Source organism: Halyomorpha halys, unplaced genomic scaffold, assembly GCF_000696795.3.
Source record: "Halyomorpha halys isolate HHAL.00 unplaced genomic scaffold, Hhal_1.1 Scaffold2068.1, whole genome shotgun sequence".
Taxonomy (NCBI): domain Eukaryota; kingdom Metazoa; phylum Arthropoda; class Insecta; order Hemiptera; family Pentatomidae; genus Halyomorpha; species Halyomorpha halys.
The window spans coordinates 10561-25452 of NW_027111167.1; the positions used below are offsets into that span (position 1 = coordinate 10561).

Here is a 14892-nt window from a genome sequence, read left to right on the forward strand (position 1 = left end):
AACGGGGGTCATTGATTGGCGCTCATAATGTAAAAAACAAATAGATTCATCGATTATTCCGAGGACATAGGACAATGGAAAGCGAAGCACCAATCCCGATTAATAATTATATCTTTGTTTGCTTGTACCTCAGAATACGTTTGTACTTTTAAGATATTTGTGTCTCATCTCCAGTTCTAGCTCCTAAAAGCCTTAAGTTTTTCCTCTCTTCTAAGAGCTGTGATATGACTACAAAATCCTCATGAGACCAGTCAATTGGCTAACGAAAGATCCTATAAGGTATTTCATTATGTGCTAGAATTTCCTGCGTTGGTTAGATTGTATTATCTGACGGTTTGAATTAAACTTCATTTTCTTAAGTCATTGTCATTATCCAAAAATGGGTTCGCCATTGCCTCTAAGTAGTGAAAGTCGTCCATTGTGGAGGCTTAAGGTGATATTGGTTGAACATCAAAAGATCTCAACACTTCGTGTTTGCTTGTCGTAGGGCAGAATAGGGTATTGTATCTCGATATAAGTACTACTTCTTATAGTATACCATAACTGACGCAACGATACTTCAACTCGGACAAGCATCCCACCGACTGTCCGCTCACTCAAGGACCCAACTGGCGTAGCAATACTTAAACTCAACGAAAGATCCCACTGACTAGCATCTCTCATAAACTAGTGAACGAGATATTCGTGTCAAATACGAAAATGAATCCGCCCAGATCGCCTTACTTAGCGACATCAGGCACATATGATGCTTTGACTATATCCTCAGCGAAACACCGAAATTATCCAGCTAACTCGCATCTCATGGCACATACTGGCGCTGCTGAAGTTCTCTATTTCTTACCTTACTGGGACAAATCTACCTACACTAATTGAGGAAATTTTAAATAAATAGTTCGAGAGAAACGCGGTGAACACATCAGGACTCCAATATTTTTACCCCAAACAAACCTAATTTCCGACTTAGATAGGGACGGTAAGTGGGGTTACATAGCTACAACCAAAGAAAATAGCGAAGACCATAGTTGCATTAAAAAAATACATCACGGACATCATCCTAGACTCCGTCTTCAAGGATGATAGTAATGTAGCGACACTGCAGTGCTGATCACTACTATAGCTACCAGTACCATTGCGGACAGACATGACGCTATTTACCTATTAACTGTTGTTTATACTATTATTGAACAGGCATTGTCGAGACCTTCTGATGTAGGTTACCTCGCCCCTAAATTGGTACCTGGAGTAATTATTCATAGCAACCTCGACAAGATAATCGAGTGGGTGGCAAGGATCGGGTTTCGAACCAACCACAAAAAGGAATGAAGAATAACGAATTCTTATATGAAAGTAAGAAGATATCGACAATATTTTCTTCCTCGGTTATACTTAACAAGATAAGACAAACCTTACAGAAATGGCTTTTGAACATTACAATAACTCGAAAAATATTAATTTTAGTTCAGAGGATAAAACAAAGATTTTAGTACTTGATTGTAGCTTAAGACTAGACTAGTCAATTAATTTAGTTTTAAAGTTTTTTCTTTCTTTAGCCGAAAAATATTCTGTTATTTCGTTATTCAGACGTAATTATTTGTGTAGCAACCTAAATATATTAAACTTGAATAATTTTTCATTAGGATATTTTTCATGAAATAAAAATATGACGTTCCTTAAAATGAAACCTATACATCTGCAAACAAATGAAACATTTTGTGTTTCATTAATTATTACACGATTAAATCCTTTTTAGTTATGATAGAATACTGAAGCGTCCGTGTGACGTCATGTGCTGATAAGTAGCCAGAAACTGTAGTCAGTTCAACAGTGTCGCTCTGTTATCTTCTCATACTTCCAACTCCTCGCTCTTGACTTATCAAGTGTTGGTGTTATATGCTGAAAGTCACAAGAATATATTTGAAATATAGGTACTTTATAGAGCTTTAACATGTCCCAAGCACCTCCGCCGTTAGTAGATAATGATGATGATTTGTTTGATAAAGATAATGAAAATGAAGATTTATTCTCATCTGCTTTAGATGTAAGCAAATTATCAATTTATTATCATTTATATTATTTGTTATCATAATATTTTAAACTAGTTGCATGTTGTCATACATTTATCTCTGTTATGTAGGACATGAACATTGTTAAGTCAGGTGTTATTAATCCTTTACCAGATCTACCTACTCTCCAGTTATCTGTGGTAATGTATATTCTATTTTATAACTGCAATTACTGTTTAGTCAGTTCATTTCATTGTAATTAAATTTATTTTTAATGGATGTTATTTCATGTTCTGTGTTCTTGATTATTGAAACTTGACTTTGAATTCTACTACTACTTCTACTGCAGTAAATTTGACCGAATACACATTAGGAATTGTTATTAATATTTCATTTGATATGCTTTTTAAGTGTAAGTTTTTTAATTTATTTTGTTTTTAATCATTCCTACCATTTCAATTTGCTGAAATTATTTATTTAGTGTTATAGTTATTGTTCCTTACCATACCTTCTGCTGGATTACATGTTTTAGTATTACTTAAATCATAATATGATGCCAATGTTTGCTATTTTGCTCCTTTACTCTCATGACTTCATGTTTGTAATGCCTGTAGAAATTCTTTATCATTTTCATCTTAAGATTTGATGATAGATTAACTCTATTTATAAAGATGTTGAGTAATTAATAACATTGGGCCAAGTCTGAATTTTAGAAATAAGTAGTATCATTATCATTTATTTAGTATTTTCTAACTTTCGAGATGTATGTACCTTGATATTTTTATTTTTACTATACTTCTGTTTCGCATTCTTTAGCTACTCTTGTTAGACACTGTAAGTAAGATGGACAGCCATGTTATATTTTTTGTAGTAATAAGTTTATTGTTATTAAAAAGTGTGATATATTCCTTTCAACGATATACCAACAATATCATGATCGGGATTTTAATCAGTCTTTGCTTTTTTTAATGTTTTGATCATCTTAATCACTTCAGTCAAAATATTTGTTAAGTTAGTTACAATATAAGTTTTAATTGTTTATTAATAAATTTTAAATATTAGTTATTAGCTTATGATTTCTCAAGTTATGGCATTAATGCTTTACGTTTATTACTAAATAGCTTAAAATATTGTGTATAACAGCTTAAAATTTATGATTGGAAACAGAAGTTTTGGCTTGGTGTTTTTTGTTCGTAATATTTATGTTTTATTTTATTGAATAAGTATTGATTTATATTTAAAATTTGATATATATATACCAATGGATTTTAGGAAAAAAGTGTTGCTTCTTCACCAATTGATGAAAGCACTCATGAAGATGTCAGTGTTCATAGCCCAACGCCTACTCAAAAATATCAGCCTCCCCTCCTTATCAAGGTAAGATTTGTTTAAATTCAAAGTTGCACTCAATTTTTTTTTTAACTATATATAATTACTTATCGTGAAATATTATTATGTTTGCCAAAACAGTTTTAATCAGTATACCGGTTCACTTTCCTAAACCTCTACACTTTCTGAAATTTCGATTTGATTTTCACTGGGTGGCACATAGACAATCTTTTGAAGGTATTATTGATATTTTAATTTCTCCATGCACCTAACTCTGGAATGGGTTACTTTTTTATACATATTTTGATAAAAAATCAGATTTTAAGACAAATTTCAGATTGGGCACTTATTTAATCAGATGTTCTCTGAAGGAGTAAATTATGGAAATCCGCTAACGATTGTTTTTTATTTGACAATTTGCAACGATGCAGACAATTAAAACTTCTAAAAATCAAAATTGATTGGGGTCCCTTTCCTAGTGTAGGAGGCAGTCTTTTTGCTATTTTTATCAATAGCTTTTTCTAAAAATTTCATTTTCATTCATTTTAGTAGAGGAATGAAATGTTGAAATCTCTCAGAGTATGATCCACAAATAATTGGAGGAAGTGAATTGCATACCAATGACTAAACATCATTTTTGTAAATTTGAATAAGCCAAGGGGTATGGTCACTGCAGTCTTAAGTTTTTTTTTTGGAATAAAAATGTGATGATAAGCACATATTATGTCTTTATGGAATTCTGGTCTGTTTTTGTTTGTGTTTTTAGATGTTGTTAATCACTATAGAAACTGATATTTCTATCCTTCTTGCCGACTTCAAGGATTGGGCTGGGCCATGATGTTTTAAATGGTAATTATCTAGTGTTGGCCCTAATGCATTGATTGTTGTTGCTTTAGTTGTTCCATGATGTGCGGGGCTCACTAAGGAACTCCATCTTTTTTTCTTAGCTCAACAGGCACCTTTAGCTAAATTTTTTTTAGACTCATTCTTATTTTGTATTATCCTAATATAACCTTAGTTTTCAATTATCTATTTCAGTTAAGTAGCTCAGTTTAGACACTAAGGAAATATCTCATACAACTTTCCAAAGTTATTACACATAGCAGGCAGTCAAATCATGAATTAAAAGAAGCTTTTGTAGTCATTAAAGCTGCTTCAGGAATGATAAGGCCAATTAAAGGTTAAACATACGAAGACCAATCATTTGTCTCAGCTACCTAGAGGTCATTGCCCTGTTCTTACCAGAGTGGGGCTGATAATATTTATTTTCCGAGACCACCAAGAAAAAAATATTATAATTAACTGAGGTGATATGGGCAGTTATTGACTCCATTCTTTTCATCCTTCTTGACCTCTTTTAGGTGTCAAAGGGACTGATATCTTGGATTTAGGCAAATGTGCAATATCAGACAAAATGCCTAGAAATCAACATTTCATGAATTTATTTTGTTAAATATTGTAAAAAGTAATACTCCTATGAAGACATATAAACATTACTAACTACTTTATAGTACATTCATCTATTTTTAATTTGAGTGCTGGCGGACATCTTCACATCTGTCTAATGGTTCTTGAAATATATGTTTTTCATAAATCAAAAATTTTGTCCGAAAGGCCTTTAATCGTTCCAACTGGGCACAGTATACTGTAGAATTAATGGTCTGGTTGGGCGGGAGGAGCTCAGAATAAAGGACACCTTTCCAATACCAACAAATGCAGAGCATAAACTTTTTTGGAGTCATTATTGGCGGGTTACTTCATTTTCCCCAGGAATTTTTCCTGACAATATTATTGTACAGGACGCACTTTTCATTCCCAGTTATAAACCTCTTTAAAAATGAATCATTAACATTGTATTTCAGGAAGGAATTACTAATGGATATGCGGTTCAATTTACATCAAATTGTGAGAAACCCATATATCACTTTGAGAAACATATCCCACAGCCCCCAAGTGATTTGAGAGACTTGCATGAGATATGTTAAGCATTTCTGTGATATTCCGTGTTGTAGAGTAAGGTTTGTCTGTGACCAATGCTTGAATTTGGTCATCATCAACAGTTGAAAGAGGACCCGAGCCCTTTTTTATTGATATTTCCGGTTCTGGACCGAACAAACCACTTACAGATGGTGCTTTCTCCTAAGGTATCATTACTATACACATTGCAAATTTTGTTAACTGTTTGAGCAGTGGATTTTCCTTTTCGGCAATAAAAAATCATTAAATGACAAAAATGAATTTTTTTCTCTTCCATTTTGAGCAAACAAAATACCACTTAAAGATAAGGAATCTCGGTTGAAACTGATGCATAAAAGCACTTTAACTAATCCTTTTTTAGAATATGTAAACATTATTGACCAAGAAAACATGATTTTTCAAACACAGAGAGGATTAAACTGAAATATTGAAAAACACTACGAACTTATTTTACAACCCAATATAAATGAGCAAACCTTATTGGTTTACATCTTTATAATAATCATATTCAACACCACTACATAAACATGATAGTATTTAAATATAGAAAATAGTTCAATGATAATACTGAGGAACAAAATTTTGCATTAAAGGTATTGGAGTGAAATTTGGAAACATTATTGTACTAAGGTACTTGACTAAGTAGTAATAATAACAATAATAATAAATAATTATAAGTATCTACTTTGTTAAAACTGATACTATACCTTTTTATTTGTTAAAAAGCAACATTTCACAAAAAATGTACTGAAAAATCAGTAGCAAGTGAATTTATTTTGGGAAAACTATATCACAGGTATTATTAGACGTACAGATGTCTGTAAGCACTCAAATGAAAGCTAGTTAATTGTAATATTAAGTAATTGATTGATTGGAGAAGATGGTCGGGGGGTGCGGTCAGCAAAAAAACAAAATAAATAAACAAAAAATATTTAATTTATAATCTTAAACACTTTCTTGAGACTGGTTAATTTTGTTACCATTATTGTTGTGATAAAGTTTTAACTAAAAGTGACTGATAAAGGAATTTTAATTTTTGTTTTTAATGTGAAAATTGACTAATTAAAGAGTGTTGTTTTGACCTGGGCTGAATAGCCTGCATAAAGTTTCAGTTTTTAAATCATTAAGTTCCAAAACTGTATTAAGATTGTCCATGAAGATGGCCGGATTGGCCAAAACATCGGACTTGTAAGAAAAATAAAATATGTTGAGACTAATATGGATAGAGATTAAATTTTTTTTTTTTTAATATTTATTTATGCTGACGTTTCGACCTGAGTTTCAGGTCTTCATCAGGACTAAAACCAAATGGTGAGCCAATCTTCTCCGCTAGACGCCCTGATGAAGTCTCTCAGGTCGAAACTTCAGCATAAATAAATCTTTTTAATTTATTTATGTTGTTTCTTTGCTGACCACATCCCCCGACCATCCTCTCCAATCAGTAATCTACGGTCAACTATCTACACCTCATCGTAATATTAAATAGTTTATGGAATATACCTTTATAAAGTGTTAGTTTTCATATTTGCCAAAATTAATTCACAAAATGTAGATTTCAAGTTTCTTTGCAGACCCGACAGAAATTATTGGAGTTTGGCTGGGATGTTATCCATCCCCCACCCACCCTATTCACCAGACCTTGTCCCAACAGATTTTCACTTATTTCTGGCCCTTCAAAACTCTGTTAACAGGAAACACTTTAATTCGCTGGAGGACTGCAAAACGCGCATAGAGGAGTTCATTGCACAAAAATCTGAGAAGTTCTGGGAGGACGGAATTAAAAAATTACCTGAAAGATGGCAACATGTAATAGATCAAAATATATTATATATAACATTTACAAGAATACGAAGTTTTTATTGAAATCACCAGTAAAAAAACGCTACAAATTTATTTTACAACTCAATATAAGACATTGGTTTCCATATTAGTTGTGATGGCTGTAATACTTAACAAGATAGGACAAACCTTATGGAAATGGCTTTTAAACATTGCAATAGCTCTAAAACTATTAATTTTAGTTCAGAAGATAAAATAAAGTTTGTAGCACTTGATTGCAGTCTAGACCAGATTATGGGAGTGGGTAGCTCATTGACAAGGCACTTGGCTACTAACTCAAAGGATCTGGGTTCAGCTGTGGCAGATAATTATTTTCTGTTTCACTGTAGCTGTGAGACAGCTCTGTGGATTCTGGAGCTCTCCACTGGTCCACCCAGCCTCATAAAGTGGGTATTCTTAATTGGGTAAAATTGTGGGAGTCTAGTATGATTCTGTCCAAATCACCTCCTAGCATAACCATTGGTCTAGTAACAGTACTTCCTTACAAAGTACTGCGCCCTTAATCTTCATGGGTTGTAGTGGTTCACATTTATTTATTTTTTAATTACCAGACCAGATTGATCAATTAATATAGTTTAGAGTTTTTTTTGTTTGGTTTCTTTACTTGAAAAATATTCTGTGATTTTGATACTCAGACCTTAATTATTTTTGTGATAACCTAATTATATTAAATTTAAATTTTCCATTAGGATATTTTTCACCAAATATGAATATATTCCTTAAAATGAATCCTATACATAAATTATGAAGAAGATGGTCAGGGGTGCAGTCAAAAGAGAACAAAAATAATTAACAACTATTTATTTGCCGATGTTTTGTCCCATTGTAGATCTTCAATAGGACTAAAAAAATTCAAAAACAACTTTGACATAACAAGATAAAAAAAAGTAAATTAAGGTAGGGTTAAAATTATCCAAAAATAAATGGAAAGAAAAGAAGAAATAAAATAGTATTGATAAACAATGATAAGAATATAAAAAATTACACAAACTATAAGGTTAAAAATGAACAGGAGACGTAACAACACGTAAAAATAGAAAAGTAGACTTAAGAAAACAAAATTTAACTCACTAAAAGATGGAAAATAAGTAGGTAAGTTGAGATTGCAGATAAATAAAAAAAAATTAATAATAATTATAGTAATAAATGAGTAAAGCACAATCAGGACCACTCACTTGTTCAAGTTTTTGAGACTTTGACAGAAAATTGAAGCATACAGGAGTAGAGGGGGGGGGAGGTGACCGTTGGCAGTTTTGTTTCTATTTCAAATACGTCACGTATACAGGAAAGAGAAATAAAAATATAATGAAAAATCAAAAATAATGCGAAAGAGATAAAAATATAATACTAATAACTATAAAAATTTTCTAATTTAGAAAAAACTAAATATAATCCTATACATCTGCAAACCAATGAAACATTTTGTGTACTATTAAATATCACATGGTTAATACCCTTTTAGTCATGATAAAATGCTGAAGTGTTCTCGTGACATCATGTATTGATAAGTCACCAGAAACTATTGTCAGTTTAACAGAGTCTTGCTGTTATCTTCTTTCTTAATAGAGCTTGACCATGTCCCAAGTACCTCCACTGTTAGTAGATAATGATGATGATTTTTTCGATAAAGATAATGAAAATGAAGACTTATTTTCATCTCCTTTAGATGTTAACAAACTATTAATATATTATCATTTAAATTATTTGTTTTTAATATCTTAAACTAGTTGCATGTTGTCATACATTGATCTCTGTTATGTAGGACATGAACATTGTTAAGTCAGGTGTTATTAATCCTTTACCAGATCTACCTACTCTCCAATTATCTGTGGTAATGTATATTCTACTTTATAACTGCAATTACTGTTTAGTCAGTTCATTCCTTTTTAATTAAATGTAGTTTTAATGGATGTTATTTCATATTCTCTGTTCTTGATTGTTGAAACTTGACTTACAATTCTCCTACTACTTCTATTGCAGTAAATTTGATCAAATACAAGTTTGGAAATATTATTGATGTTATATTTGAGATGCTTTTTAATTATAAGCTTTTTTTTAAGTCATTTTGTCTTTATTCAAACTTACTTTTTCTTTTAATTTGCTTAAAGTGTTAATTTAGTGTTATATTGATTGTTCCTTACCATACCTTCAGGAGGATTACATGTATTACTTGAATCATAATATGATGCCAATGTTTGCTATTTGCTCTTGATACTTAACTTTTTGTTCTCTCATGACTTCATGTTTGTAATGCCTGTAGAGATTCTATACCTTTATTGTCTTTAGATATGATGATATATTAACTCTATTAACAAATTTATAAAGATGGTGGAGAATAAATAACATTGGGCCAAGTCTTCATTTCAGAAATAAGTAATATCATTATATATCTTTTATTTAGCATTTTCTAACTTTTGAGATGTATGAAGGATGATTTATTTGTTGCCATTTTAATGTTATGACATTTTTCAGGCATGAATATTTCGCTTGCTTTGAACGTTAATGATTTTTATAATTTGGCATTTGTATTTGTCACTGTACTTCTGTTTCACATTGTTTAGCTACTTTTGTTACTCATTGTAAGTAAGAGGGACAGTTATGTTTTTTTTTCGTAATAATAATTGTAATATATTTCTTACAACTTGATACAACAATGGCATAATCGGCAGTTTAATCAGTCTTTGTTTTTCCTAAATGTTTTCATCTAAATCACTTCAATCAAAACATTTCATATTTAACTCTTTCATATTACACAAATTATGTTTTAAACAAGTTCTATATCAATTGGTTTTATATGATGAACATATTTATATAAATCTGAACATCAATGGGGAAAAATATAAATATATTCTAAAAATATATGCAATGTATCAGGAAGATGGTCGCTTTGAGTTACTGAATGAAATGGTCTTAAGATCAAAACCAAGAATCATATTGATTTCACTGATTCCTAGTACCATAAAAATTAGGTACTATGGTTTTCTGTCAAAAAACATAAATAAATGAATAGGATAGACATAACATTAGGCTGGATTTATCAAATTAATTGTGCGGGTAGGAGGGTTACTATATGATGCAATATTGAATTAAATAGCTTTTTTTGTGGTCAAGTTGATTAGTTAAGAAAAATAAAATTACCACACTTCTTCCTGTAGTTCTTTCATCTAGGGAACCTTAATTTACTGAAATATTGTAAATAACTTGTAACTTCATTACTACAATACATAAACTATTATACATAAACTTCATTTACTGTAGAAGTTTTAATTATTTGTTATTAAATTTAAAATATTTCTTATTAGCAAATGATTTCTCAAGTTATGGCATAGATTCTTTATGTTTATTACTGAGTAGCTTAAAATATAGTAGTTAATGACTGGGAACAGAAGTTTTGGCTTGGTGTTCTTTGTTCCTAATACTTATATTTTATTTTATTGTATAAGTATTTATTTCTGTTTAAAATTTAAAATATTTACATATGAATATCAGGAAAAAAGTGTTGCTTCTTCACCAGTTGATGAAAGCACTCATGAAGATGTCAGTGTTCATAGTCCAACACCAACTCAAAAATATCAACCTCCCCTCCTTATCAAGGTATGATTTGTTTAAATCAAAAATTGCATTAATTTTTTTTATTTTATGGATTGTAACTTAGTGAAATAATAATATTTATGCTAAAACGGTTGTAACTATTTATAGGATGTCCTAGTATAGCAGTTCATCCTCCTGAGCCTCTACAATTTTTGAAATTTTGATTTGATTTTTACTGGGTGGCGTATAGTCAATATTTTGAAGATATTGCTGATTTTCTAACTTCTCCGGTTAGAACACCGGTTAAAAACACCTAACTATGGTGTTTTTTTTTTTTTTACAGATTCTGATTGTAAATCAGATTTCAAGACAAATTCAGAATGGGCGCTTATTTGATCAGATGTTCCCTGAAGGAGTAAATTACCAGAAACGACTACTAATTTCTCTTTTTGACGATTTGCAACAAAGCAGACAATCAAAAATTCTAAAAAACAAAATCGTTTCTGAATGCATTTACAGCCATTTTAGTATCATCGGCCAATAAAGTGAACTCAAAAATATAATGGTGGATTCTTATTGAAAACTGTGGAGGTCAGGGGGATTATAATGAATAATTCTCATTCATTCTGAGACACCCTTTATATGTTGATGTATCATGCACATCGCACTTCCTAAAACTTTCCATTTCTTTTTTTTTACTGTTTAAGAAGTATCTCCTATATCATATTCTTAATTGTTTTGATTGCTCTGTATTTCTCTTAAAGTGTTTTACACATTAAGCTAATCTTGACCAGCAAACGACTACCACCTACTTTGTTGGCAAAGATTCAGTTAGTATGTATTTGAGGCAAATCAGACCTAACATAAGTAGCAATGGACTTGAAAAAAGTTGTTAAAAATTCCACCACAGTAGAACCATACAGAAATGTTTTGACACAATCATGTATAGACTTATATTATAGATTTATCACGCGCCCCCAAACATGACATTTATATGTGCATAAGAAAACAAAAAATAATAGATCATCATATTATAACAATACTAGCAACAAATATTATGAGGTGTTAATATTTGACCATAGATTAATATGAGGAGAAGATGGTTGGGGGTGCGGTAAGCAAATAAACAAAAACTTATTTATTTGTGTTTATTTGCTGACCGCACCCCCGACCATCTCCTCAGATAGCAACAATAGATAAGGAAAGTGATATCTCAGCCAATAACATTACAAAATTAGAAAGTCAATCAAATTAAGAAATGTGATTGGCGTAATTTAATGAACAATATTGTAAACTGAAACCCGAATTTCCATTGGGGTAACAATTATATATAGATCATTAATAGTTTCAGTAGTGGTTTATCCAAAAGATCATAAAATAAATGTTTCGATCAAACCCTTGTTAGATTCATTTTTAAAAAAGGTTTAATGAAAGATAGAGACATATTTTTAAAAAAATACAAATTTAATCTGAACAATCTACACTACCCCAATAAATATAAATCCTTAAGAAATATGTTACAAAATCAATAAGTCAGAAAAAACAAGAATATTTCGCTCAACTTATCAAAGATAATAATAATAGGACAATTTACAAAAGAAACATGGGTTGTTGTTAAAAACTGCTCAATAAAAATATAAATTCACCAAACTCTGTTACCATAAGTGCTTTTAAAACCTTTAATTTAAAAGAACCGGAACTAGCAATGAAATTTTCAGAATATTTCTATTCATGTACTATGGCAATTTCACACAAATGTGACAAGAAATTAGAACCTCAATTCATTCCTCGGGTACCTTTAAATCTACCCTCCTTCGATATTCCTAATGCTACGTAGCATGATGTAGAACAAATTATTTTATCTCTTAGTAAAAAAAAATCTGCTAGATTTGGTGGTATAAGAACCTGTGACTTAATTATTCACTCAAACATCTTAACTCCTCTATTAATGCAATTAATAAATTCCATAAGTAAATCAGGAACAAGAACATAAAAAAGGCAGCAAAAATCATTTAGGCAATTACAGACCTATCTCAATTCTATCATCGGTAAAGAAAATTATAGAAAAATACATAAATGATTTAAACATTTTTTCTGGTAAAATACAAAATTATAATAGAAATTAATTTGTTTTTCAAAAAGGCAAAGGTACTGAGCAACTATTACTTGATCTTACAAATTTAATTAATGATAAACTTGATTGTAACTGCTATATTCTTTGCACATATGTTGACATGTCTAAAGCGTTTGATACCATTATACATGAAAATCTTCTGAGTATGAAAAAGATAGGATTCTCTGATTCAGCTTTGAGAGTTTTTAAAAGTTACTTTGAGAACAGGAAAACAATTGTTAAACTAGTAAACAGTCTTAGTGGTTCAACTTACTTAAAAACTGGTATACCACTGGGTAGTGTTTTAGGTTTCGTGTGTTTCAATATCTAGACAAACGATCAAGTTTTTACAATCGACAAAGAATACTTCTTTGCCGACAATTCTGCTTTTATTACTTACCATAAAAATTACAACATAGCTCCGGAAAAATCGTAAAATTACTATTTTAATTTTTTAAAATGGGCTTGTGACAAAGGTCTCATAGTTAACAGACATTATGCTGATAAAATCACCCCATATGGCTGATGTAGAAGATCCTGAAATTTAATCCCATGACTGTGACTGTTTCACTAATAATAATAATATAAAAATATGTTACTGTAAAACATTGAATGTTATTTAAAAAAATATAATTTAGGTTTAATTATATTATTTCAAAAATTTTTTCGAGACCAGGTAATATTTATCAATAAATCAATTTAATATCCAAAACAGTCTCAACACTATTTATTTATTTGTCCTACGTTTCGGCCCTTCTAGCCATCCTCAGGGACATCTAAACATTTAACAGCTTATATTACAACTTCACTTTTAAACATTTACAATAACATTATTATTTATTATATAATATAACATACCTTCAACATAGTGTTGAGACTGTTTTGGATATTAAATTGATTTATATATAATTTAGGTGTTACTGTGGATAATAAATTTTCTTGGGAATTCCACATAGAAAATGTTTTAAAGAGATGAAGAGTATGGTCATATAAAATTTATTACCTCCAATTTGTCCTTAACAGAGAAGCTTTAATAATGGTGTACAAAGCACTATTTGAATCAATATTAAGAGATGGGATCGAATGTTATGGTGCCAGTGCTGATATTCATTTATCAAAACTTGCAAATCTACAGCATCTAGCATTAAAAACAATAACATACCACAGTAATAAAGCAGAAAATCTTAAAATTGTTGGTACTTTACCGCCTAAACTATTTTATTTTTACAGAATCATTTTAAAATTTATGGATAGTAATTTATTTAGAAAAGAAAATATCTAAAAAAAAATTAATTTATCAAACCACCCTATAACAATAAATTTGGTAAACGTACTTCAAACTATATGGTACCATATTAATCGTTTATCAGCAGAACTAATAAATAAATCAACCACATAGAATCCTGAAAAAGACATTTTTGATGGGTACTTCCTCACTTCTATGATTCCCAATAACTGATTTTGATTCACCAAATGACCATATCTGCCTGTAGGTTTTCTTGACTCCACATAATTATTCATGATATTATGACTAAAATTACCTATGTAAGTGTGTATTTAGTCATAGATATTATTTATTTAGGTGTAATTAGATCCTTATTTTTAACATATTCTTGTATCATTTTGTTTTATTCTCCTTTTTAGTAATTCACTGATTGCAAATTTGCAGCATTATTATTCACTTCATAAGTTCTTTCAGTTATTTTTTTTTTTTTTCATGAAAAGCCCTTGAAGACCACGCGCATATCATAATTCTAATACTTATTCTCCCATATGTCCCTCATGAGCTCTGCGTGTCTACATTTTCTCTCCTCAGACCATGCAAGACTCTTTCTGAAGGGCTCCTTTCCCACAAGAACCTTCATTCCCTTGAGCGTCCATCTGTACTCATCTCTGTCTAAACAATCCTGGTCCGTCAGCCGCACTTGTTCCATATCATCCCTAACTTTATTGAAATATCCTGTTGAATTTGTGTGACAGTGGATTCGTTGAAAAATTCTATGGTTTAGTCTTTCAGGTTTCATACTCATCATTTGTCCATAAAACCTCAGCCTTCCCACCCTAACATCAGTCTCTAGGTCTGTTGTTTCCTTATTGATT

The 14892-nt window shown here is 30.6% G+C and overlaps 1 protein-coding gene across 7 annotated transcripts in view; it reads left to right on the forward strand.

Moving 5' to 3' along the window:
* The first annotated feature begins 1808 nt into the window (after positions 1-1808).
* Positions 1809-14892, forward strand: part of LOC106691082 (sorting nexin 1) — a 49608-nt gene continuing 36524 nt past the window's right edge. For 4 of the 7 annotated variants that reach the window (XR_001344718.3, XR_001344717.3, XM_014436734.3 and 1 more), the window contains exons 1-5: positions 1809-2038; positions 2135-2203; positions 3276-3380; positions 8911-8979; positions 10638-10742. Coding sequence is in view for 5 of the 7 variants with exons in the window: in XM_014436734.3 (XP_014292220.1) it covers positions 1946-2038; positions 2135-2203; positions 3276-3380; positions 8911-8979; positions 10638-10742 (441 nt within the window). In the remaining 2 variants the exon portion in view is untranslated. The remainder of the gene's footprint in view (positions 2039-2134; positions 2204-3275; positions 3381-8910; positions 8980-10637; positions 10743-14892) is intronic. The other 3 variants (XM_014436736.3, XM_014436735.3, XM_014436739.3) reach the window with 3 other exon arrangements.